This window comes from Dendrobium catenatum, unplaced genomic scaffold (genome assembly GCF_001605985.2).
Source record: "Dendrobium catenatum unplaced genomic scaffold, ASM160598v2 fragScaff_scaffold_898, whole genome shotgun sequence".
NCBI lineage: Eukaryota > Viridiplantae > Streptophyta > Magnoliopsida > Asparagales > Orchidaceae > Dendrobium > Dendrobium catenatum.
Window position 1 is genome coordinate 1,310,043 of NW_021319360.1, and position 27,635 is coordinate 1,337,677.

Genomic DNA, 27,635 nt, shown 5'->3' on the forward strand with positions numbered 1-27,635 from the left:
TATTTCTGGACGCAACAAAGTTAAACCAACTTGATAAAATTATGAGACCATTAGATTAAAATTAATAATACCTCGATACTTAATCATTTGAACTATTACAACTAAATCCGAAAGAAATTATTAAAAAGCTTCCTAGTAAATAACACTAATTCTTCACTGGTACTCTTCTTTCCAGTCAGTCTACTTTCTTCGTCAACCCACCAATTAATTCTCAGAACGCGGGTCTCCCAACACAATCACAATAGCTCACCTTCCTTTCTATTTCCTCTGCTGTTATAAAACCCACAATCTCCTATCTTCACCTTAAGCCTCTTCCAAAAGAAAAGAAACACTAATGGAGAAGGTACCCAAAACCGACCTCTTCTTCTCGGACTTCATTGATTTCCTAGTCCTTGAACCTGCTCTCGTCTTATTAACTCGTTTTCGTAAGCTCGCTTCGAGCCACCTCTCTGTTTTTTCTTGGTCATGGAGAACTCAGTCAGCAGAGAAGATCAGCAGGAGGAAAGAGGAGGTAAGAGCAGAGCTTCATGTGAACCAAGCGATTATGGTTACAGGAGAAGATATGGAGCTTGTCATGGAGAAATTGGGGTTTGGAATTATTGATAAAGCTGAGAAAAGGAACGAGCTTCTGCGATCAGATGACATTTCTGCAATGTTCGAGGAGGAAGAGCCGAGCTTGGAGGAGGCAGTGGAGGCTTTCGGCTTCTTTGATGAAAACAGAGATGGGTTTGTGGATGCAGAGGAGCTTCAGAGAGTTCTCTTCAAGCTGGGCTTTGGAGGAGTTGAGTTGGATTCATGCAAGACTATGATTGCAGCGCATGATGACAATGGAGATGGAGTGATAGATTTCTGTGAGTTCCTTAAGCTTTCGGAGAGCAGCTTCAGTTGATTTATGTCAAATTTGTCGAAAAAGTGGTGTGTAATAAGTTGGTAGATGGAACAGTGAAATGTGAGAAATTTGTAAATTTTGGGATTAATATTTAAAAGGAATTAGAAATGCTATAATCCCGCGTACTCACCCATACTCATTTGAATGGGTATATTTACACCCATTGCCTCAAGGGTGGGTACTTAACAACAGGGTCTAAGATAATTTATATTGCTAATTATCGTATGTCGTATATGCTAATCATCGTATGTCGTATATTACGGCAATCCTCACTACGCAGTGCACAACACTGAACTGCGTTGCGGCCACGATAAATTCTGATATGTGGCTTGAAAGTTTGCAGTCAAAGCAAATGATAACAAGCCTCAAAGCCATCAACCCATGATGGACTGCATTCAAAAAATATGAAAAGTTGGTAGGTATAAATGGGTACGACATTCCAAAAGTCACTATAGGTGAGTGTATGTAAGCAAAGCCTGCCCATACAAAGCATGGGTACCCGACTAGCTAGGACCCCTTATAGGGCTTTGATCCTCAAGTGACAGATGAGTGAGCAAATATATTTTGAAGTAAATTTATAGAACATAGATATGACTTTATTTCAATTCTTATATTGGGATCCCAACTAAATGACAAGTTTTACATCGTAATATTTTACAATTTCATTAAAATATTTTTAGGTTTTGTCTCGGACAGTTTTTTTTTTTTTTTTTTTTTTTGCTTCTTAAAACAACTTTTTAGTATGAAATTAATTTTTATATTAAAAAATTATTTTAAGAAGTAGTAAAGAAGTCGTCCCAAATGAAATGTTAATTAAAATATTATTTAAGTGAGAAAGAAGCGATTCTTCAAATTTCAACAAAATCATAATAGCAAGAAATATTTTAAGTCAGTAATTTTTGTTCCGACTTAAAATTTTAGGTCGTTATTACCACCAAATTCATTGGGAAGATTCTTAGAAAAAATTTTCCTTCAGTTATTTCTTCATTAAAATGCGTCTCCAATAAGAGATTTATGAATTCTTTTGGCTCAAATTTTCGCCTAAAATTTTTATTTCATTTTCAATAAATTTGCATGGGTTTTCAACAAATTTATCTCAATAAAAATAAGGACCATTTGGATGTTCTAGTTATCCATAACAGCAACTACAAAATCTTTATGGGAAAAATTATTTTTCTCTTATTAACTTTTTAATTAAAAAATGAATTTCAAATTTCTTACGGTTTTCACAATCAAACTGACCTAATATTCAAAGGCTCTTTTCCATCATATAAATTTATTTATTTCTTAATTTTTTCATATAAATTTTTTTATACATGATAGTTGTCTAACAAATAAATTTATGAAATGCTTCTAAAGAACTCATCTGTAAGCGAAGTTATTCAATATAAATAATGTATGTATAGTTATGCTTAGGAGTGTCAATATTTGACACGACATGAAAACTTGACTCGAAAAATTCGGGTTGGACCCGACCCGATTTAAAAACGGATCGGGTTCGGGTTCCCAGATTATACCCGTTTGAAAAACGGGTCGGGTTCGGGTAATTTGAACTGCCCGCATTGCCCCGCCTGCCAGCGAAGCTGCCCAGACCATCCTCGCTCTGCTGCCCGCCCGACAAAGCTTGCCAGCGCACGCTAACGCGCCTGCAGGCGCCCCACGTCCGAGGCTGCCCGCGCGCACACCAGCACAAGCGCTCGCCGCTCGCCCGCGCTCTTTCGCGCGTTTCGGGTCCCGTTTCGGGTCGGGTCAACCCGGCAACCCGCCGTGTCGAGTCCAGGTTCGAATTTCCGACCCGTTTATCTACCAGGATAGGGCTAGGGTCGACTGGTTTGAACTCGGGTCAGTTCCGGTTCGACCCGAATCCGACCAGTGAAAATTGACACCCCTAGTTATGCTATATTCATACTGTGGGTCCCCTCAATCAGATGCCATGCCGCGACTAATGGTCTAGCGTCCGTAAGTGGACTCTTTTAATGGGCCTCTCCCGGGGTAACTTTTTAAAATTGGAAGGTGCCACCAATGTAAGGCCTAACACCATGTCATCCAATACTTGGGCCATCTGATATACGGGCTAATGCCCAAATATAAAGCTTTAGTTCAGCTCTAGCTAAAATGGGTTTCACTACTCTTCATTCCATTGAATTTCACGAGGATCAGATCCCTAAAACTGTTAAAGATTTGGTGGTCGTGGATCAGATTAGTTTACCTTATATTAAATCCCGTTAATGTGCGGTTGATTTTTTCGTTTTGCTTTTGTGATTTTTGGATTTGGTGGCTATCTGTTAAGTGACTTGCAATTTCTTCATTGTTTCGGGAGTTTGGGGAGTTGCTACGGATTTTCCACTTGTCTCATTGCATGCTTGGTTGTGTGGGTTATGGTTAAAACGGTATAATTTATTTAGTTTATCCTTTAGTTTTTATACTTTCAACAAGGGGTGTAAGTGAGCCGAGCCGGCTCGAGCTCGACTTATTTATGAGCTCGGGAGCCGAGCTTATCGAGCTCGCGAGTCGAGCTCGAGTTCGACCTTGAGCCGGCTCAAATAAATATTTATATTTTTAAAATAACTTTATGTTATTTATTAAATTTAAATATTAAAAAAATAATAAAAACCACCTAAATACTATTTAAATGTTAAACATTTCATATTTTAAAAAAAAATTTTATCTAAGTTTTAAAAATCCCGCTTAAGTTTTAAAAATTCTGCTTAATTTTTAAAATTTTTAAAAATCATGCATAAATTTAAGCATGTGCAAATTTTTAAAAATCATGGCTTCGTCATTTTCTGGTGCAGCTCTTTTATGCAAATGTTTGCTGAACCTTTTTTTTGGGATGCTAATACTCCCTCTTCTGGAGATAAGTTTGTGCTGAATGTTTATTCAAAAGTTTAGGTTTCTGATTTTTCATTATAATTTTGCTTAGTATGAATCACCGGTTTATAAGATTTTTTTATAGCTCTTTTGAGCAATAGGAAATTGGAGGTCTCTTTAAGTATCTTGTACATTTTTTTAAATATTAACGGATAGGCTTATGAGTATGTTTTAACAAAAAAAAAAAAAAAGCTTAAGTCTAAATGTATATAGCAATATACATTGCTTTATAAATAATGAGAAAGATACGAAACAGTAACGGGAAGGATAAAAGTCAACGTCAGAGAATGAGCATTAAATCCGACTTTACAGCCAAAAGGAGATAGATATGGAGGGACCAATAGTTGCTTATTACTAATGTTATTATTATCATTATTACCCGTGGGTTACCGGCTGAGTCAGGTCAACCTGTTAATGCGATGAGTCAGATTTGTGTCTGCATTTTTTATCTGTTTGTCTAATCAGGTCGGATCACTTGAAAACTGTTGGTTCCAATTATTACCCGTGGGTTACCGGCTGAGTCAGGTCAACCTGTTAATGCGATAAGTCAGATTTGTGTCTGCATTTTTTATCTGTTTGTCTAATCAAGTCGGATCACTTGAAAACTGTTGGTTCCAATTTTTACCCGAGATCAACTTAAAAATCTATTTTGACATATCCATCAAAGTTGTTTACAACAAAAGAAAAATTCTGTATTACAAAGGCTTGGGATTTAATTATTCTATTAGCCGTTGCCCGTGGTTGACAAAAAGTCAAAAATTGAATAATATTATTCTTTTAATGCTTTTCTTTTCTTAATGCCCATTGTGGAAACTTCGAGAATGCCTCTCACCGTTCATAATATGTCTCAACCCACTACAGAAACGGCAAAAGACCACCACAAAAAAAAAAAGTAATAATTTAAAGAAGAAAAGGTTCGCACTTTTTAAATAAACAAATTAATGCGTTTTTCGCACACGCGTGAAAGGCAAAGGTAGATCCAAATATTCGTGTGTGTTTACTTCACACGCGTATGTTATGTGCGTGCCATTGGATTAATTGGACAAAATTGCATTTCCAGATGATTTTTGGCTTTAAAATATTAAAAGAATAATATATAATATAGTATTTACCCAATTTTATGGAGAAAAATACTATATTGAAACTACTGGCTTCAAGACTTTGATTGTATTAATATAAGTATATCTATTTGTTATTATATGTAGCACTAATTTCAATGTAAATTCGTCACCTAAAATATATTAGAATATGAATTCAAATTTTTTCATTAATTTAAAATAAAAAATTATTTGCTTCTGAGAGAGATAGAGAGAGAGATTTTTAAAATTTTATGTATTAACATTTGATTTAATTGGAATTTAACATTAATTTTAAGCTTAATAAAATCTTCAAATTTATTTCTAAAAATAACAATTTTATTTTCATATGTAAACTATTTGAAGATAAAATTACGAATTTGTAAAACAAATGAATTAAAATTATTCTTTCAAATAACAATAAAGACCTCATTATTCCGTAAATTACAATCCTATTTGTATGATTCAATAATATAATAAATGATCCTTTTTTGTTTTTCACTTTCTTTTTATTCTATAGTGCCATACTCATTATGCTTGGATTAAAAGCAATGAAATCTATTGGCTTAGCTTTTTCTTCTTCCTCTTATATATATTAAAATTTAATTATTCCTTTATTTGGACTTTCTTATCAGTTCTCCCACTAGCTAAAGTGATAGAAGCAGCATTCGGTTGGATCTCCACTTCTGCAACTTTATTCTACACTTTGATGGGAAAGTTCACTTCTTATGGAGTGGAATATGGCTTCATTTTTCCTTTTTTTTTTTTGCAAAAGTTGGTGATAGAATAAATAAATTAGGATACCAAGTTGGAATTAAAATGAAATTAAAAGTTTTATTTCAACGGTGTCATCTTGCTAATATGGTAGATTTTATTAAAGGAGTTGCACTTAATAAAATATGATTGAAGTGGAAAGGTTGTTTATAATATAGATGGAAAAAGTTGTTAAAATATATTAGATTACCCTTTCATTTTGCCTTCGTTTCGAGAAATTATTCTGTGCGGAGGCCGGACGTAGCTCTACATTTTGAGACAAATTAGGAGCAACCAAATCAGTGGTACCGAGCTGTGGTGCTGAGCTGTGCCGTGCCCAGCAAAGGGGTGACGTCGCGTATTCTGGTTAGTCTCCGGATGGCATTTGGAGTCCGCACAAAATAATTAATCCTTCATTTGAGACAGTTTTTTGTCACTTTTTTTATGGTTTTAAAAGTTTTTTACTAAAAAGGTGTTTTATTAAATAGTAAGAAAACTATCTCAAAAGGGGCCCAAAAATAGGTAGGATGGCATTAAAAATAGTAGAAATTTTAATTTCAAGCTAATTGAGTTTTATATAATGTATATTCGTCTTTAAATAAAATCTAATATTTTATTATGAAGAGTCAATTAATTAGAAGATGTTAGTATGAAAAGGGCTTTAATTTTAAACTTGCCAAAATTAGGCAATCAGATCATGGAGACTTAAACTATGAGAATAATATCATTTTGTTGGTAGTGAATGGATATATTCAGTTCAATATATTAATAAATAATGGGAGCCTTTGTTTTACAAATATGAAACTATTGTTTTGTGCATGTACTTCTTAGCATCCTAATAAGAAAATATAACTAAAAATTCTTATAAAATATTTATTATATATGAATGACCAAGATGCTTAGTAGATAAGGCACCATTAAAAAACTAAGATATGCTAAATATTTTAAAATTGTACTTTTTTTGGAGAAATGATGAGGACATTCACCTAATTTTTTTGAGGGAAATTTAGGTCAATTAAGACAAACTCATACACATTATATACGCAAGACTTGAACTGATCGAAGACCTCTTGATTGATAGTCAAAAATCTCAACCAACAGACTAAGGTGAGTTGAGTTTCACCGAATTTCAATGAATCAAAAATAATTATAGAGTAGGAAAAAGGATGAAGATACCTATAAAATGATCAATTTTCATCAAAATAAAAAGTATACCAATTTGTGAACAATAAGGAAAAAAAGAGAGCACTGCCGATAAACTGGGGATAGGCTCAGATATTCATAAAATATATAATACAAATATTCAAATGTCGGCCATTTGCATAAAGATTTATGTGATCTAAGAAAATATCAAGGAAATATGGAGACGATATTGGGTTGCATAAGAGTTTTGTAAATAGAAATTAAAAATCAATTAGTATTAATATTCATTGTTTATACAAAATTATAATTTAATCAACAAATATTTCAAGATAATTGGGACTTTATTTTGAAGCTAGAATAATTGAACTCCTGATCATGAATAGGCAATGAACTTTTGAATGATAGTAATTATTAGGGGTGTCAATAGTTGACACGACATGAAAATCCGACCCGGACCCGACCTGGAAAATCTGGGTTGGACCCGACCCGATTTCAAAATGCGGCAGAACCCAAAACCGGGTCGAGTCGGGTCAACCCGGCAACCCGCCGGGTCGGGTCCGGGTTCGGATTTCCGACTCGTTTGTCTACCCGTGTCGGGTTAGGGTCGACCGTTTGAACCCGGGTCAGTTTCGGGTTCGACCCGAACCCGACCCATGACCCAAAATTGACACCCCTAATAATTATTATAAACCAATGAAAAATATGATCCCTTTAGCTACTTTCATGGGGAACAAGATAGGGCTTCCTATCAAACTTTTTGCTCCAATAAATGAATTGCTCCATGGAAGACACTATCACTATCCTACTTTATATGATCAAATGCGGGCAAAAACTATATCACCAACCACTCCTTTGAAGAGCTAATATCAGTGGTGAAGCATAATGATGGCTTCCCACATAAGAAATTTTTTTCTAAAGATGGGTTAATCAACTAAAGTTTGCTTAGATAAATCTTGTTAAGTTTAAGCTAAAATAGTTAAGTCTTGTAAGAGCACAAAAAATAAATTGTTTATTATGCCAAGTTTTATGAACATCATCATAAGGCTCCTAAATAGACTAACAAAGCATTTAGGTGCTTCAAATAACTGTTATATAAAGGTTTATACGATATATCCATAGAAGTTTTTTTTTTTTTCAAAAGTTCCCAATACTTACTCAAAATAGATTTTCTTCAATCCTTTGTTAGGATTGAAGTAGGATGTGAGTTAGTCTACAACAGCCACACCAATACCAGTAGCCTCCCATTATAAATTAAACAAGCCAGCCAAGTTATTTAAAAGTTAAAAATGGATTTTATAATGAGAGAAAAATATTTAATAAAACAACTTTAGTTCCATACAGTAGAACCTTACCAAAATAAATGAATGAGAGAGAGAGAGAGAAGTGCAAGATTATAAGAAGCACCAATATTTTTACGTGTAAAATCATGAAAAGGGAAAAATCACACTCCCGCTACTTTACCCTGGCCTGAAATTATTTAACCACATATAATGAGCACAAGAGCCCAGCAAATAACCAAATCCTAAAACTAAAATTGGGCTATTAAGGCAGATGGGACTGTTGTCGAGTGCTACAGGTCGGAGGGACTATAGTCGTCCATCGATAGTGGTTGGGGATCATAGTCGATAGGCGACAAATGTTACATAGATAGTAGTCAGGAGACGATATAGTTGGAGCGATCGTAGTTGGTGACTGGCGGTGGTCGAAGGGACTACAACCAACGAACAATAGTGATCAAAGGGGCAATAGTCGTTCAGCGACGATATTCGAAGGGATCAGAGTCGATGAGTGATGGTGGTCAAAGGAATCAAAGTTGTATGAATATTATATGATCACGAATCTATGCATAAATAGTAAAGCTCATATGCATGAGTAGTAAAACTGTAATAATAAAATAGTACGATAAATAAGCCAATAAAGTAGTACTATGAGGAAATTATTAAACTAGTACATGTCTCGATAAAGTAATTGTCGTATCATTACTATCAATCAGTAAAAAAATCGTATATAATAGAAAAATCAAAGTTTTGACAAAGACTGTTGAAATCATATAAATGCAATTAAACCCTTTAATGATGTACACATGCTATCTAGTCATTTCATATCAATATCAAATCACTATCTTAATCACATACTCAATATTAATATAGTGAAATAATAACAACAACAATAAAAGCGAATCAATAGTGGTATTAAACATTATTAATGTCCTTATCGATTATAGTATCAGTATAATGTCGTTAGTAAAATTGGTGGCAATTACAGTAAAGCAATACATCAATAATAAATATGTATAATGACAATAAATTAATATAGTATCAGTAAAGTCGTATGATAGCAATGAATATGTAATATGTATTTCAGTGATCACACTTAAACAAATAAGAAGTCGTGGATTTCACGATGTTTTTCACAGTCGGTAGTCAATAATAAATAATTATTAGCTTAATAAATAAAGTCGACACTTATTACCCGTTAGCACAGTAATAAATTCTTATAACTTCCAATCATTATATTGTTGTATCACATGAATCAGTAAAGAATAACATCCAACCATAGTATTTAAAGGAAAATCCGTCAGCCCACTATCCTATATAAGCCAATCAATCTTTAACCAGCGGGTCAACTAGTCTTTACTTATCTTTTACATACATTATAATGAAAGCAATATCGACCAGCTCTTTATCCAATCACATATATATTTTCATTCTCAATGGTCATATTAACAATAGGCTTAAATAAAAATAACCAATTCTACACAAGTTAATTCATATAAAATTCAGTAACTTTTATTTTATCTGGTAAAATTCATAAATACTGAAGTCAAAACATTTTAAGATATTTAATATAGTAACATACAGTTGTGCGATAAAAGTTCAATAAAGTCAAAAAAATATAGTAAAATCAATTTTGAGAAAGTCAGCAGTCAAAATTAAAATTTTTTAAAACAGAGATAGAATTAAAATCACATAGTTCGATATGAACAATTTTTGTAAAAGCGGCAAAGCGATTCAAAGACCAAAAATTCAAATTTCTCTCTCTCCCACATGCACTAAAAAAATATTATAATAATTTACAAGTACCGAAAAAATAATTAGCTCTAAGCCTAACGCCACAGCGCTATAGTTCAAACAAGTATTCATTTATTTTTTCAATTATTTTCAAATTTTTAAATTGTTACAGTCTAAGCCTCCAAAAATCCTAGCCCTCATTTAATGTGGAAGAGGATGCCTACTTATAAATTTTTAGAGTGGAATGCTATATAAATGTAGAGAAGATCAATGGTAGATATAGAGTACTCCATCGAACTACCCATACTGATTCCCTTATTTGTGGAGCATTTGTTTAGTATTTAAGTCCTTAATAATATTAAAATTAAGAGAAATTGGGCTTATTGAATCGGTCTCATTGAGCTACTCCATTCGACTATAAGCATGTCATATTTGTATATAATTTGGACATCCAATTAATGGTTTGAACCTTTCAAATATGGTCCGATCTTGATTTGGGCCCATTTGGGCTGGTATTGGATTGATTTTAATGTCGTTGGGTTCGCCTCATTGAGAGACGTTCAATTTGATTATAAGTTTGCTGTAATTGGAGCTCGGATTGTCCCAAATTTTGTTTTGGAAGTTCCCAACTTGGATATGGCTCAAGATTTGTGCTCGATTTGGTGATGTATTCGTTTCCCCCCTAGTTTCAAAATTTAAATTTTGCAAAATCCTTAAATACATGTATGAGACTTTCACAATGTCGCATTGTAAAATTATAATTTCTTAACAATAATGAGGCATGACCACTCCCTGAATGTCAATATGGACCTCCAATCAGGGTCGTGAACCAAATAAATTATCCCAGATTATAATTTTAACATTATATGAAGTTGGCGTAACAATTGAAGAAGATGATGCTGAAAAATGTTGCTTTAAAACTTTCAAAATGATTTGAAACTTATTGTAGAGGCTTCTTTAGGCTCTGAAAGTACTAAAATTTTATCTGAAACATCAAAAAATGATTTTGGGGTCCTAAAAATGTCTGAATCGGATAATCCTGAGAAAAAATTAGTTATATGTTTCTTTTAATATAAATATATGATTAAAAATATATAAAATAAAGTATAGGAAAAATATACCACGAATATTTTTTTTGTGTTAGAAAATGAAGTTCAATTGGAGAAAATTTTCTACATTTTGATGTATTACTGTATTGAAAGTGAAAATTAAAATTTTCAATCGGAGATGCCCTAATGTATCTGTCCATAGTAATTCTGATGAGATAACATTTTGATGTCACATATTGATATTTATTATAGACAAGTTAGTTATCGGAGGATACTGACTATCTTACATCGTTTGTATTAATGGGGATTCGATGTTGCTACCTGCTTGTAGATTTTTTTTCCTTTTGATCCCCTCTCCTTCACGAGAACAATTATTAAGTCCTCTGACCTGACGTAGAGCTACGTTCGGCCGTCAATAACATGTCGCCACGTGCTCTTACTCTTTACCGCGCGGCCCGACGACTTGACCTGTAGCAGAACCCGGGAATGTTATGTTCGCGATTTTCTCGGTATTGCTCGGTATTTGCTAGGTATTGCTTTGCAAAAATAAGAAATACCGCTATGTGAAGACCAATACCATGCAAATACCGAGTTGTACCGAGTTTTTCTACAACTCAGTACAACTCGGTACAACTTGGTATTTGCTCAGGATTTGCTCGGTATTGCTAGAGACTTGCTCGGTATTGCTAAGTATTTGCTCGGTATTGCTAGAAAAAACTCGGTACAACTCAGTATTTGCTCAGTATTTGCTCAGGATTTGTTCGGTATTGCTAGGGATTTGCTCGGCATTGCTAGGTATTTGCTCGGTATTGCTAGAAAAAATTAGGTACAACTCGGTATTTGCTCGGTATTGCTAGGTATTTGAAATATATCCAAAAGATGATGGGATGTTATTCGGCTCGTCAAGGATTTAAAAAAACGCACGTGCGAGAACCCAAAAAATAGCGGGTCGAATCAGCGTCTTTTCTTCATGCTACGTGGCGCTAAAATATTGGTGGCCGAACGTAGAGGGCGTACGTTCACTGGACGGAATAAAAGTTCCCTTCACGATATCGGCGAAGATAATTAATAGTAGGGATAAGGCTAATAATGGCGATAAAGAAAACGATGGGCACAATATATTCATTATTTTATTTTCATTGCGCTAGCTTTAGCTCGTCATAATGTCTATATGTATTGATGGGGTTAACGGTAATTAAATGTGCATTAAGATTAATATTACATTAAATATCGAAATGCTAAACAAAATACAACACAATTCTAAAATCGTTAAACCTGTCGTGAAAAAAAAAAACGTATCGCCGCCTGATGATGCAATTTTTTTCTTCCTTTTTTTTAATTTTTTTTTTTAATAAAAGGGACTAGCCAAAATTTTATTCAATAAAAGATAAAAAAATACAATAACCAGAGAAAAGCCAAAATACAATTACAACATTGGAGAGCATAAACTCCAAAAGACAAGAGCTAAGATGACAAAACCGCCAAGAAGAAATGAACCTAAGAAAAAAAATGAATGCTACAGCGTACCCATACGGACTCAGTAATGACAATCCTGCAACTACTGAGCTGACAAAGGACAAACCACCTATTAGAGGTAGCAAGCCACAAAGCAACCAGTCGAGGATTTGAAAAGAAATAGACAACACCCCACAAGGCAAAGAAAATCACCAAGGTTGCCAGCTATCCAAGGTCAACTCGAGGTTATGCAAAATTGCCTCATCATAGTCTGAAAAACCATCAGACATGTAAAACAGGAAACCCCATAAATCAAAGCCAAACTAGAAAAAACCCCCCAACCAAAGAAAAACCCAAACCAAGCACAAACACCTAGCTCGCTACTAGCAAACACCTCATCAACCCCGGTACAACCAACAACAACAATTTCATGATTATAACAGAACTATTTTTTCTTAGATTTACATTTATGTCTTTTACTAGCACCACTTGAATATGCTTGGTCAACAATGTGTCCCACCATAAAGACTATACATATCTTGAAATTCATTTGCAAGCTCATCGAAATAATCACTCGAGGACTCATCCAACTAATCAGATTGATCCAAACTAGAGTTAACCAACAAAGCCAAATGGCTTTCAACTCCGCATTGGACACAACATTTTTTTATTTATTTATTTATTTATTTTTTTTTTCCGCATTGGACACAACATAAATTGGAATATCAACAAAAGCTATAGGAGACAAATTAATTGAAGGACAAACAACATCCCCGACCACAGTCCCGTCATTTAGTTCCCCAATGGAAACCTCAACACCTTTAAGAGTCAAAGCATCGCAAGGAACCTCAACATTTAAAGTCTCAACCGGCCTTTCCAGAGAACTCGCAGGGTAAACAACATAATGACCATTATCATCAATAGAATTTCGGAGTCGGACTAGATATCTAGTTTACCAAGCAATTGTTAGGATCCAACCTCAAATTGATACCTTCTCTAATGTTACACGACAAAACCATAGGCGAAGAAACATTGGGCGGAATAGCGCCCCCACCAGGGAGACCAACATCATTTTCAACATTAATATCACTAACTGAAGTAATACATTTATCCTCATTAACCACCAAAGCCTTAATTGATGAAATAAGCCTTTCAGAAGCAACATTATCCAAATTTCCCAATACACCACGAGCATTCCTATCAGAAGTAACATAAGGAATGACATTAATTAAAGAATAAAAAGGATTCAAAGCCTCAGTGATACCTGTCACCGGATCAGAGCCATAGACAACAACATTTGTCGAAATAGGAACAGAAGAAGAAATGGGACGACAAGCACCAAAAGAATGGCCAATACATTTACATTGCGCACAAAATGGAGGAAAAACCTCCATCTCAAACTATTTTATATAGTCAAAATTCTTCATTCTTAGCCAGACTTTATTCGGGTACTTTTTGGTAATGTCTAGCTATGCCAAAACATATGCAACAGACAGTCAAAAACCAATGGCAGTGGCAGAATCAACCTTTAAGGGTAAACCAAACAACAAACCCAAGCCATGAATTATACCAGGAGAAAAAAGATGCGTCCAAAAATAGGGGAAAGAGATCCAAATGGGGATCACCGGAGACTCAATACCAATATTAACTGAGGGAGACAATTTGGTCAATCTCATATAACAGTTATTAACAAAGTATAATCTATGAAAGAACATTCTACTATAATCAAGATCCTTAACCAACTTTATCAAGGCATGTGATCCATCCAACAAGGTAACCGAGTAGTCCCCAATTAGCTTAAGGTTGAAAAAAAAATTCAAATAGACTCAAGGCTAGGCTGTGACGCCCCAGGCATCCATAGTGAAAGGATTCGTCTGACAGTCTTACTTTCTTCCTCTTTTTTTTTCTTTTCTCGCTCAGACCAATACAGACATCCAGAAATGATAATTGCATTAAAGAAACCAGATACATCAAAATAATATAATTCACATTTCAACATTTCATATACACAGTCCAAAAGAACATGTACAATAGCCGCTCGGGCTACAAAACAAAGCCAGAACATAAACTACGAAAACTCATACTAGCGTCTGAAAGGAGATTCACGCGGGAGGCTCTGCACCTGAAATTGTTAACCACATATAATGAGCTTAAATAGCCCAGCAGTTCACCAAAGCCTATAACTGAAATCAAAGCTCGGCATGAAAGTAATACGCATGTCAAATGATCAAATCAAATCCATAACAGTCAGTTGCACATGATCAGTGAATCTATGCAGATATGGAAATTGCTACAGAAACAGGAATCAATGCATGAACAATAGAATCCCAAAATCATCAATGATAAAATCAGTGAACAGTAGAAAATCCATAAAGCTCAATAAATCAGAAATCAGTTCGTGCATCAAATCTCTTTAATAGTCGTCTTATCTATCATATCAGTCTATAACATTAGTCGAATCAATGTAATAGAATCGTATCACAGCATACCAACATATACTTCCAAATTCCAGTTCTTTATCACTTGCTCAATAAATCATATACAATTCAGTAATTGGTATTACGTGCTCAATGAGTCACATGTCACTTGTTCAGTATATCACGTGCATAAAGTCAGTTCAGTGAATCAGTAGTAGCAGTGTATGTATCAATATCAGTAACAATCCAATGACGACATAAACGATTATGCTATAACGGTGAAATCATGTAGTAACAGCAAATCCGTACATTAACAATAAATCCACACAGAAATTAAGTCCGTACTAGTAAATCCGTCAAATCAAATACGATCAACATCACTCAACCATATCCATAGAATCAATCAGATCAATAAAGAATTCACTTCCGGTTAATAGTATCAAACGGTATAAAATCACATAGAACAATCAATACAGTAAACATCGTATTCTATATTATATGGTCAGTGCATCACATGTACCACACGTATAGGTCAGCATTCGATGTATCACGTGCTATAAGATCAGTACAATTATCAGTATCGATAAATCAGTAGTATCGGTATCAGTATCGGTAGTATCAACGAATCGATGCAGTATCAATGTCCATATCAGTATCTGTGTTCAGTAACGGGTAAAATATGACAAATTAATGAAATCGTGCAATGACAGGAAACTCATAAATCCGTACAGCGTTCAGATAATCACAGAAATCATATATAATCAAATGAGATACGATATTCAGATACTTGATTAGAATGAATAGCAGAATATTTAAGTCAGATTTCATAGAACCAATGGACTCGTACAGAACAAACAGAATCATACAGAATAAACGGAGTCGTACAGAACAAACAGAATAAACGGAATCGTATAGAACAAACAGAATCATACAGAAATCAGAAATCATATATCAGATAATTGACAAAACATATCAGATAATTCACCAGAAGCAGTTATTCAAATTGCCGTACAGAAATCATATAATCATGTAGAAATCATATAATCATCAGAATACAAATACTTGATCAACAGAAATCAAATCACTGATACAGAAAAATAGAATTCACGAGTCAAATTTCACAACACAGACAGAATCGTACGGAGTAAACAGAAATCGTACAGAACGAACAAAACGTACAGAATAATAGGATCGTACGGAACATATCTCAAATCAGATAAAATCACATTCATCTCAGATAATTCTAATCAGATAATTCATAAAACAGAGCAGATACGTCACAGAATAGATTATCAGATATCAAACATCAGATTTCAGATTTCAGATTTCAGATTCCCAGACCCTTACAAAATCTATACGGATTCTGGCCCCTTATGTCTCCCTTTATGCTTGTGGCACCAGAACTTCCCCTTATATCTCCCTTGTGCGTATAGCACCAGAAATTCTCTGAGTAATTAATAGCTAAGTGTGCTCACGGCACCAAAAATTCTCTGAGTAATTAATAGCTAAGTGTGCTCACGGCACCAAAAATTCTCTGAGTAATTAATAGCTAAGTGTGCTCACGGCACCAGAAATTCTCTGAGTAATTAATAGCTAAATGTGCTTATAGCACCAGAACAGAATAAATTTCATCGGATCCGGAACAGAACAGATATTTCTCCAACTTGAGCTCATCTAAGATTTCCCCAGACACTAACTGAATCTCATAGGATCCAGGCCCCTTATAACTCCCTTCTGATAACATGCACTCATCAAAACATTCAAATCAGAAAATCGGATTTCGTCAGAAAACTCGTCAGCGGCATAACGGCAGTATACGGAATTTACACAGAAATCACAGATTCAGAAATTTACCAAATTACCCCAGAATATCCACAACAACATTATAAGACTTTTTGACTCAAATCGGCTCGATTAGAATCGGGCTAGGTTCGATCAATTTGATCAAATCAAATTAAAGACGATTCGGATCAAATTGAACTCGTCGCAGTCAAAGCGAACTATTCGGGCTTGATTGAACAGGGTCGAGTCAAATAAAAATCAATTCAGATCGAATTCGAGCTCGGATTTGGCTCAACGAGTTTCAATCGAATTGATCGAATGCGCTCGACGGTATTTGAGCGAAAAACGAGGTCAACAGCCCTCTGGCAAAATTTCGTACAGACGAAATTAAATAGCGTCCGGACGACTTGCTCTCTGGACAAATTTCGTACAGACGGATCGTCCCGACCCTTCCAGGTTCGTACAGACGAAAATGACAGATTTCTTCACAAATTTCTTCAGTTCGTCCAGTACTAAATCCAGTTCGTACAGACGAACTGCACTAAAAAAAATCAGCTTTTTCAAGGCACTGATCGTCCCGGACGATCTCAATATCGTCCCGGACGATCCTGGGAGGAAAATCACATCTACAGAGAAACAAATCAAAGGAACGAGCTCTCACATAGGCTGACGAGAAAGAAAAAAAAAACAACTAAAGCAAATTTAAAAGGATCAGCCAGAGCAAAAAAAACTCCTCCGAAATCAATAAGGATGGCACACCTCAAAAGGTTGTAGGACTTAAGTCGAGAAATCCCGTAGAGGCAGCAGAACCAGATAAGCATAAAAAAAGAGCGAGATTTGGTCGACTCTTCCAAAAAGCTAGGGTTGGCCAGCCGATTCTCCGCCATTCCAACAAGCGGAGATGGACGAATCGGCAAAAGACACCGCTAGAACAAGTAAACAACAGAAAAAGCACAAAAAATAACTAAGAACTTTGTTGAGAGAATCACCGACACTATTAGCGCGGTAGTGCCGCGAAGAGGGCTAGGGAAGCCCTAGCAGAGCGAAGAGGAGTAAGAGCAATTTTTTTTTCTTCTCTTGTTCTACTATAATGTTAATAGTAAGGTTCTATTTGGGATGATTGAATTTTTTTTTTAAGTTTATTATGAAATTGTGATGGAGAAAGTAACTACACTCTTTGTAAAAAATTAGTTTTTCATAATCTAAATATCTGAAAAATAATTAAAATTATAGTCAAATGAATTATAGTCAAATGAAAAATTGAATTTTGTCTAAAAAATAAAATAGAAAAAAAAAAAAAAAAAACTATTCCAAATAGACCCAATGTCTTTTAAATGATAGAGTGGACACTCATACGAAATGTAGGGGTGTTAATATTTGACACGACCCGAAAATCTGACCCGAACTTGACCTGAATATTTTTGGTTTTGGTCAACCCCAATCTGAATTGTGTCGGCTTCGGGCTAGGGATTTCGACCTGTTTGTAAAAACAGGTCGGGTTCGAATTTACCCAAAAATCTGAAATCAATCCGATTTGACATTTTTAATTGATTAATAAGGGTTTTATAAGATTGTTATGAAATAAGTAAATGATATTTCCAAAAAAATAATAAACTATGTTGCTCATACTGAATTAAACTTAGTTTTTTTTTTAATTGATTTAAGTAAATCTTAACCCGGACCCTAAGCGGGTCAAGTTCGGGTCCAAAACATAGACCAGTTTGTAAAACGGATCGGGTTCGGGTCAGGTTAAAAAGTGCCGGGTCAGATTCAGTTTTGACCCTAACCCAACCAGAAACCCGCTTTTGACAGCCCTAAAGAAATGCATTTAGCTTGAATTTTTCTTATTCAACTTGAATAAACTTCTAATTGATTTTGAGTTAACTCAAAATTTATTAAGAATGCGTGTCAAAATTATTTGATTTTATTTTAAATAAGAGCAAATATATCCAAAACAAATCCATAACTTTGTGTCTAATCCCAATAAAAAAATTAATTATGATATCACAACCTTATTTTTTTCGATTCTATTGTATCTAAACGTATATCCATTTTGAATAAAAAAAATTAAATCAATCTGAATTAAATTCAAACGAGTAGAATCAAATTTGAAATTTACCCAAAACTCAAATTTCAAATGAATTTTGAATTATTTTAAGTTTTGTTTTGGTCATCTCTAGCGGCGACAAGCAATCAATCAAAGCAGGTAATACAACAAGACAAATATAAAAGGGCGACGGTCAATGGTGCTGCCGTGGCAGTTCGTGAGGGGCAGTTGATAGTAATTGCTGGAAACTTACAATTCGCAGAGAGGAAATGTGGCGTTTGAATGGGCAAAGCAATCCCATTGGGCCTAGTTTTGTTGACGAGCGAGCATAATTGGGAGACCCCAACTCATGTTCAATTTTCCTCTATTGTGGGGTGACCCTTTAAGTGGGGAGAAAATAACCGTGGGTCCTGCACCTGTAGGGCTGGTTGCTGGTAGGTCCGCCGAGAAATGAGTTATACCGTCATGCGCCTCCTAAGGAGTGGCAGCAGGTAGATACCTCAAAAAAGAACAGACAAAGCATAGAACAGTGGATGCACGTCAAATGTTGCGACTTTAAAATTTAATAATAATAAAAATAAAAATAATAATAATAATAAAAGAATAATTTCTTTGGAGCTGTTTAATTTGAATTAGATTTATTTAAATTAAATTGTAGTCCAGTAGTGTGGCTAGTACATTACAAAAGATGTATTTCTCTATAATTGGACAAGGCTTTGAGACAATGTAGCATATATGTATTCTAGACTCTCATTGTGGAGTATGAGGGGTTTTAACATGTTGAAGTTATTGTAAAAAAAAAAATTGTTAGTATCCTTAAATGAGGGAAGACCAGTGATTGAGAAGATGAGCATTAGCATTGAAAGAGATTACATGTGTCTACTTTGGTGTTGATAATGAACATCATTCCTATTAATGACAATAATGGGCGATGATGTTAACGTTGATGGTGGGTGATGGCATTGGTGTTTAAGTCATGCGATAATATTGATGTTCACATTAGGCTCCAACATTGGTATTGATATTGGATGATAATGTTGTTAACGAACTCAAGCAACTAGCACTCTCTATAGACTACGTGCCTAGGAGTCACTATTCTGCAGTAGTTGTTCTCTGTAGCGATAATCAAATCCTCATCATCTGGTATGTGTCAACTTACAACTATCTTTGATTCATATTGATTTACACTTACTCAGCTGATATAAATACATTGTACTTCTCATTGTATAGAAGTGAGTGAAATATAGTAGAACCACCTTACCTCCATTACTCTCTATTTTCTATAATGTTCTTCAATATAGTTGTAGAAGCAAATTTTTTTCTTTGGAACAGGGCTATTTACCCGTTGTCATCCCCTTCGAAGGTGTTTCGTAGTATAACTAATCCCTCAGCGAGCCTACTAGCAACCAACCCCATAAGTGCAGCACATGCAGTTATTTTCTCCCAACTTAAGAGGTCGCACTGCATAAGAGGGGATTCGAACATGGGTTGGGGGTTCCAAATCATGCTCGCCTACTAAACCAGCTTAAGCCCGATGGGGTGGATCACAAATTTTCTCTTGAGAGTCATTTTTCTCTCTCAAAAGTGACTAAAAATCAACATGTATCAGGCATAATTGTGGGCGGTTATCAAGGTTTGGCATTCATGCTTTGAAGATTTGGTCTTACTTTGTAAGGTGGATTGCCCTTATTTGCACAAATCTAAATCAATCATGGAAAATTTTTCATCCCATTTTGAGGCTTCTTTTGGGACGGTTTTTTTACTATTTTCTAAAACAACTTTAAACTAAAAAAATTGTTTTAAAAAACAATAAAAAAGTTGTCCCAAATGAATCTTTCCCATTAACATTAATCTCACACACGCACACACACAACGAGAAGATAACGATCCTCTAAAATTTAAGAGAATATTCTGTGCAGTCACCTGACGGTCTTTAGGCGATTCAGAATACGCCGCATCACCTGATACACAACACTGATACATAGCTAAAAAATGATGTGGCGCGTCTTGATTCACCTCCTAACGATATCCGGTGACCGTACAAAATAATTTTCCTTAAATTGAAATTAAATTTTAGCCACCGAGAACAAGAAAATAAGACATTAAATCTCACAGCATATATGTTATCTAATATAAAAAATTTTCTCATCATATGCACTTTGGACGTCATTAATCCTGTAAAAAATCTTAGCCACAGGAAAGTAATGTCAGAAGAAAATAGATCCCTATTACTTAGGAGAAAAATTGCGTTAGAACTAAAAAGTAAATGGTTTGTGTAATTCTATTTTTTTAAGGACAAATGGCAGAATTTAAAGAATATCATGACATATTTTACTTGAGGATATTCTTATGTAATTTTTTTTGTTTTAAATTAGGCTGCTCAAACTCTAGCTGGGCACCTCTACTTATATTTATAACTATCATTCCCATGCAAAAATTTATAAAAGTTCCTTGGAGTTCTCTAATGTTATTCTCGATTTTTCTCATCCCGAGTGCTAATTCCTATTTTGCTTCATTTGATCACTCTACTAATAAATACTGATGATATACTATGCTCGCTAATACTGGTTTTGAATAGAGTCATTTATATCTATATAAGGGTATAACCGAGTCAAGTTAAATCGCGAGCCAGCTCGGACTCGACTCGGTAACGGGCTCGACGAGTCAAGCTTATTGAGCTCGTGAGTCAAGCTCGAATATGATTTCGAGCTCGAGGGATTACCAAGCTCAAGCTCGATCATAGTTCTGCTCGACGAGAAGCAAGCACAAGTGACCGGGCGAGAAAAATGACCTCGGTTTGGGCGGGCGGAAAATCAAAACGATGGAGTTTGCTCGACAGCGGCACTAGGGACGATGATGGAGATCGCTTGTTGCTTGACGGCGGAACTTGGGATGGCGCAGCTTGGAGGTCGGAGGCTCGGAGTGTGCGTGCTGCTAGCGGGGCTAGCAAAGTTGATACGACGAGCTTGCGGCTTCGACGTAGCTCGGATGGAGGTTGACAGTCGACGTAGCTCGGGACGACGTAGCACGAGATGATGCTCGACGACAGAGATCGGGAAGGAGCTCAACGAGCCCCTCGACGTGAGACTAGTTGAGCTCGAGCTCGGCATTTTACAGCCGAGCTCGACTCGAACAACCCCTGACTCGAGCTCGACTCAACTCGTTTGCACCCTATACAAATATGTCAATTGGGTCTTCTCTGAGCTCTTGTTTCCTTTTTTTTTCACTATCATAATTTTACTTACTTTTTGGGAATTTTTTCTCTCACTCTGTTGACTGATTTGCTCTCGAAAGCTGTCTTTTTTTGTATTTTTAGAGCCAAATAACCCTTGACAAACGTTGTGTTTAAATATCCAATTCATCCAACATTTGCAAATAATTAAATTCGCATTACTTAACAATACTAACAATTTTAAACATAAGTAGCATAAAAAATACTGTTGGTTTTGTGGTATGTGAGAAATCCCGTTTAGGGAGGAGAGAGCAGAAGGGATGAAGAGAGAAGGAGACGGGTTGTGTTTGAGAAACAGAGAATGAATTTCATTCCTTGAGCGGGAGATTTACATTTGTTTAAATAGAGCTAAAGATACAAGAAGGTACAGTTTCTAGAAGAAATAAAATAACGGTAAAGATAACGTTCAGTTCAAATTCCTTAAGAGTATGATTCATTCCTCTGATCTTTTTGTAAAGATCCATCTTCGGTCACTGTCTTCCAGGCTTTGCTTTCCACTTTTAAGAGTGATCAATTCTGATTGGTTTGTAGTGTTTTGCAAGCACGATCAATGCAGACCGGTCTCTACATAGAGAATGGGACATGAGCTCTTCGACTAATCGGAAGCAATTAATACTGGCAACAAAAGTCCGGTGGGTGTGGCAAGCACTGTTGCTTTCTTCAATCGTGAGCCACTTGAAATAAACCTCTACAATATCAACACTCCACTTGCCCACCGTGAGCTGAGCAAACTCGCATGGGACGGCATAAATCGTTACGGCTTTTATAGATTCAACACTGTAGAAGAGAAGCTTGCCCTACGGCTCTCGGACGGGGCAAATTATTCTGTGTGCAGACACCGGACAGTTCTACAATCCGATTTCGTGCTCGGCATATTTTTGGGACGACATGACATATTTCGTGCTTGAATCCGAACCGGCACGTAATAATTTTTCCTTCTACGGTTCTGTTATGATTGCTCAGTCTCGCAGCAATAACGCCTCCTCTATCGCTTCTCAACTTAAATTTCCTATGTTCAAATATCAAGAGAATGTAATCACTACCCAACTCGCTCCCGAGAATCATCCTATTTGGCTATTTCAAAGGTATTTAACGGTTTCAAGCACGTCGTTGCAAAGGTACAATTTATGGCAAATATGGAGCAGCCTTTATGATACTGCAATTATGTGTATTAGACTGCTAACAAAATTGTGGAGCTCAATTTTCATTTCGTGAAAAAACGAAGTAGTGATAATTTAGGCTTAATTTGGAATAGTTTTTTGTTATTTTCACAGCAATTTTTTTACTAAAAAGTCGCTTAAGAAACATTAAGAAAGTTATCTCAAAGACGGATTTCTTATTGCTTCTTAAAGTTACTTTTTAGTATAAAAATATATTTTTTGGTACTAAAAAGCTGATTTAAGAAGCGTAAGAAAGCCGTCTCAAATTAAGCCTTAAGCTTTGTTTGGGATAGCTTTGTTACTGCTTCTTAAAGCAGCTTTTTAGCACAAAAATTAAAATTTTTGTACTAGAAAGCTGTTTTAAGAAGTAGTAAGAAAGTTATTTCAAACAATACTTTAATCACATCGTGTGCCTTCAATTTTATTCTATTTTTAGTTATCCTAAGCTTTTTTTTCTTACAAAGGATGTTGTTGTGCAAACTGCAAGTGCACAGCTCACAAATTCAATTTCTTACGAACAAGATCGCACAAACTGAAATAACGGGGGGAGAGAGAGAGAGAGAGAGAGAGAGAGAGAGAGAGAGAGAGAGATCAAAGAACAAAAAAACACAAGAATACAAACAGAAATTTATTATCGAAGTTCGGCAAATTGTATGCATCCTTACAGTTCGTTTTGCACTATGAAGAATGTACACCCCTTATCATTGATCACATAAAGGTATAAGGTATACAAACCAAGCAGCTAAACATCTCTAGCGTAAGATATAAGCAGCAACTGCAAGATTGAAATAAATTAGGCTTCGTTTGGGACGACTTTTTTATTGCTTTCTAAAACGGAGTTTTAGTACAAAAATAAAAAAATTTGTACTAAAACTCCGTTTTAAAAAGCAATAAAAAGCCGTCCCAAACGAAGCCTTAGTCATGTTAAAAGAAAACTGTGAGTGTTAATCAAAGATAATAAGCGATAAAAAATGAAAACAGATAATAATATAGTAATTCTTCACAATCAAGCATAGTAAAATATGCAGCGCCAATAGAACATAGCCATCACTTGGATGAACTTGTATAAAATTCTTATGTATTTTTATACTATGATCTTCTTTTCTATATTTTGTACTTTGTTTTGCTCGTTATTTGTTTAGATTTGGCATAATACTCAACACTAAGCGCGTTATTGGTTGAATGCTTTGATATCATTTAAGAGATATTGAGTACAAAGATTAGAATAAGGTTTCATCTGGAATAGTTTTCTTTCTGCTTCTTAAAGCAATTTTTTAGTACAAAATTAAACTTTTTTTTACTAAAAAGCTGTTTTAAGAACCAGAAAGAAAGCCGTCTCAAATAAAGCCTAAATGACTATGTGATTTGTACTTCAGTCCCTCTGTGAGTGGAAAAGAATTCTACTTTCTTATTCAACTTTCCACACCACCACTTTTTTTTTTATTTAACTTTCCACACCATGACTTATCCTTTCAACTATTCCAAGCATAGATGCAAGTGATTCCTTCTCGGTAGCCACTAACTGTATGGACTCAAATCTCAGCTTCTGAATTGAGAGCTGATACTCAAAATTGTAATCAATATTCTTTGATCATCCATCACCATAATATTCCAAATGGGTGAAGATGCCAAAAACACTAGAATGGGAATAAAAGAACTCCAGAAAATGTCGAAATCAACAGTAAAATAAAAGCCATGCTTGCATTATTACATAAAGGTACAATCTGCAAACAAACTCTCAGATCATTTCTTCCCTTAATATTTATCTTCTCACTCATTTAGTTATTTACAAGCATATAAAAAAAGCATCAAACCAACATACCTAACCAAGCATTAGAGGAAACCACAGAATTCCCCTTGCCTATTGTCAATTTCTACAAAACCTAGCTCAGCCTACTTAATCAAATTAGAAATGAGCAGAAGCTCCCTATGAGCTTTCCTGGAAGGTGAAAGACCGTGAAAGCGCAGCAGGATTTGCAAGCAAGACCTGAGACAGCTCATTTGAAGGATTTTTGTGGTCTCCATTTGATTGAAAGGCCTTGAAGAGTCCCCCTCCCCTACTAATTAAATCTGCTTTTATCAGTGTTGAATCCAATGGTTGCCCACATTGAACACTCTGCAGCTTTTCAGGGACATCAACCCTCATTGTCTTTGGAGCCCAGAGAGACTTCTCAGGTATGGAAGTATTCCCCTTATCTAAATGACTATGGTTCAACAAATTCCCCTCTCTTGAATGCTTCCCTAAGTTCGGAGAATTTGAAACTGAGCAGGAGGAGCCACTGCTTGGTGAAGTTGAAAGCGGTGGTGACAGCCATGGCATGCCCCAATATGCAGTAATTGGGTAGAAAGGAAAAGCAAATGGAGGATGGGTCCATGTATAAGGCCAAGGACTTCCATTGATGTTAGAAACATTTGGAGGGAATCCATAGCAATTTGAAGTTGATGATGCTTTTACTTGTTCATTCAAATTTGGGGATCCACTCAACTGCTCCTTCTCCTTCTGGTTGCGATTCTGTACTGTTTTCTCCACAAGCTTCATTACTGAAGCCATGGATTCACAGAGAGGGGCGTCGGAGCCAAAGCTGAGCACTGTACCATTGGATTTTAGAGGCTGAAGATGATGGATTGATTCGGGGACAGCTTGAACACAATCGGCGATTGTGATCTGTCGAAAGTGTTGGTGGGAAGCTGAGCTCTTGCTTTTGCGACGGCCTGCGCCAACAGGGACGTTTCTCATGCTGCCACCAGCAGTCCAGTATCGCTGACAGTTCTTGCAGAAGTGTCTGGGCTGGTTAACGTTGTAGTTGTTGTAGTAACAGAACTTGGTGTCCATGCTTTTGCAGCGAGGACAAGGCAGTATCTTGTCTGGTTTTTTGTTGGCTTTATCCCGTGGATTGTTGTTTGATTCATTTTGTTCATCATCAGCTTTCGAATTCGAATTCTCAGGCGATGATGAGTTTTGATCGATCTTCTCTTCGTTTGCCAAATTGTTCGATTCATCATTCTTCTTCTCTTCTTCTCTTGAAATTGGAGCCTCTTCGTTGTTGTCCATTTGTTCTGGGCTGGCTTCTTTGTCTGAGGGAGCCTGTCAGTTTACAAATTCAAATTGTAAAGATTCATATGAGAGTGAAGATTATATGAAGAAAGTGAAATACAATTTGAGCTCTAACGGTCTTTACTCATTGTAACTTAATCCTCTGCAACAATTGGTATTCACTATTAACGTGTTGGGGTTCGAGTTGTGTCACTTTTTCTACACCTAACAGATATCAGAGATGATAGAGTTGGCTAGAGAATCTTTTCTTGATTATTTATATTGGTTATGCAAATAAAGAATAATAATCTAGTAATAAGATACAGTCACAGTAACTTTTTGTATTTTTTTTAATCTTAATGTAGGACAGATAATTATAACAGGAAGAAAATCCAAGATTGGTGAAAAGAAACTAAAAAAAAGGACGATTTTAGATTTGTTTAGAGGAAAATCCTTATGGCGTTATTCAAACTTGATCATTTAAGAGAATTTTTTATTGGTGTTTGGATATCTATGCGAACCAAAATAGTTATAAAGGATGACTCATCCCTCATTTGCTGCAGTGTTACTGTTAGAATAAAAAAAAATGTTAGCCTCATACTTTTCTTCTCCCTTAGAGAAAAGAAATAATAGAAAGGCAACACCTGTCACTCTTCTCTTGGCTGCCAAAATTTTCAACCGAAAAGATAAAATTGGAAAGTAAGAGCCACCATGAACTGGAAAGTAATGGATTGACATTTCAGGGGAAAGAAAGTTCTCCACCCACAAAATAAGGAAGAGATAAACATCAAAACGACCATTAACTTCACCAATCCATTGACCCCTGATAGTTCATCTGAGATCCTCCAAATCAACCTTTTAAAGGCAAATACAAAATCCAACAAAATCATAAAAATAATTAACCCAGATGAAAATTTTCCAATAAAAACAGAGAGACCCATATTCAAATCGCACCAAGATCCAATCTTTCTCACTCGAAACAGATCATCCATCTGATTATAATAAAAAAGATCAAAACTTGGAGATCTTATATTATTTCATTCAGAATCAGTGAATCACTCGTACTAACAATAAAGAAAAAGAGATCGAAGCAGCCGCCAATTACCTTCTCATCATCTCCGATAAACTCCTCTCCGATAGTCAACGAAACTACTACTCCTACCGGAATCTGTATAGTTTTCCCAAAAAGTTTGATCGCAGGATCTCTGCTCTCCGCCATCTCCCCTGTTTCTCCTCTTGTTTTTCTCACTTTCTGCTCCTTTCTCCTTCCCACTCTCTCTCCTGTTTCTTCAAATACTTCTCAGTACGAAGAACGAGGAGGTCGGGTTCTTGCGCTTACGCTCTCTCCTCTCTCTCTCTCTTCTGATCTATTGCCGTTGCGTTGGTTCTCATGGTTTCCTGCTGGGTCTTGGTTTAACAGATAGAGGGGAGCGAGAGAGGGCCACGTCAGCAAGGGGAGAGGATTCTGGCCACAAGTTTGCTTGTGGCCTCGAGGGAGCGTTATTTGATTCGTTTGCCTTTAACATGCTGCCGAATGGAAAGTTTTCAAAAGGATCACTCCAACTCAGCACCCAATACCTTGGCTTTAAACTAATAATAATCAGCACAAATTAATAAAGTAAAAGAAAAATATCTTAATAAAATAAAACATAAATATCATAATGTCATTAAAATAGGAGTGATTATTATCGTTCGGAGTCCTGATGTAGAGAATCA

The 27,635-nt window shown here is 35.7% G+C and overlaps 2 protein-coding genes across 2 annotated transcripts; one reads left to right on the top strand and one right to left on the bottom strand.

Annotated features, from left to right (window-relative positions):
- Nucleotides 1–334: 334 nt before the first annotated feature.
- LOC110110556 (probable calcium-binding protein CML30) lies at nt 335–889 on the top strand. The gene has a single exon (XM_020842083.1). The coding sequence runs from the start codon at nt 335–337 to the stop codon at nt 887–889; it is 555 nt and encodes a 184-aa protein (XP_020697742.1).
- A 23,663-nt stretch (nt 890–24,552) lies between these two features.
- LOC110110542 (cyclic dof factor 1-like) lies at nt 24,553–27,387 on the bottom strand. Its single transcript, XM_020842067.2, has 2 exons — nt 27,025–27,387; nt 24,553–25,970 (listed from the first exon to the last, which is right to left on the bottom strand). Exons 1-2 carry the CDS (start codon nt 27,136–27,138, stop codon nt 24,813–24,815), a joined length of 1,272 nt encoding a protein of 423 aa, XP_020697726.1. The 5' UTR covers nt 27,139–27,387; the 3' UTR covers nt 24,553–24,812.
- Nucleotides 27,388–27,635: the final 248 nt, after the last annotated feature.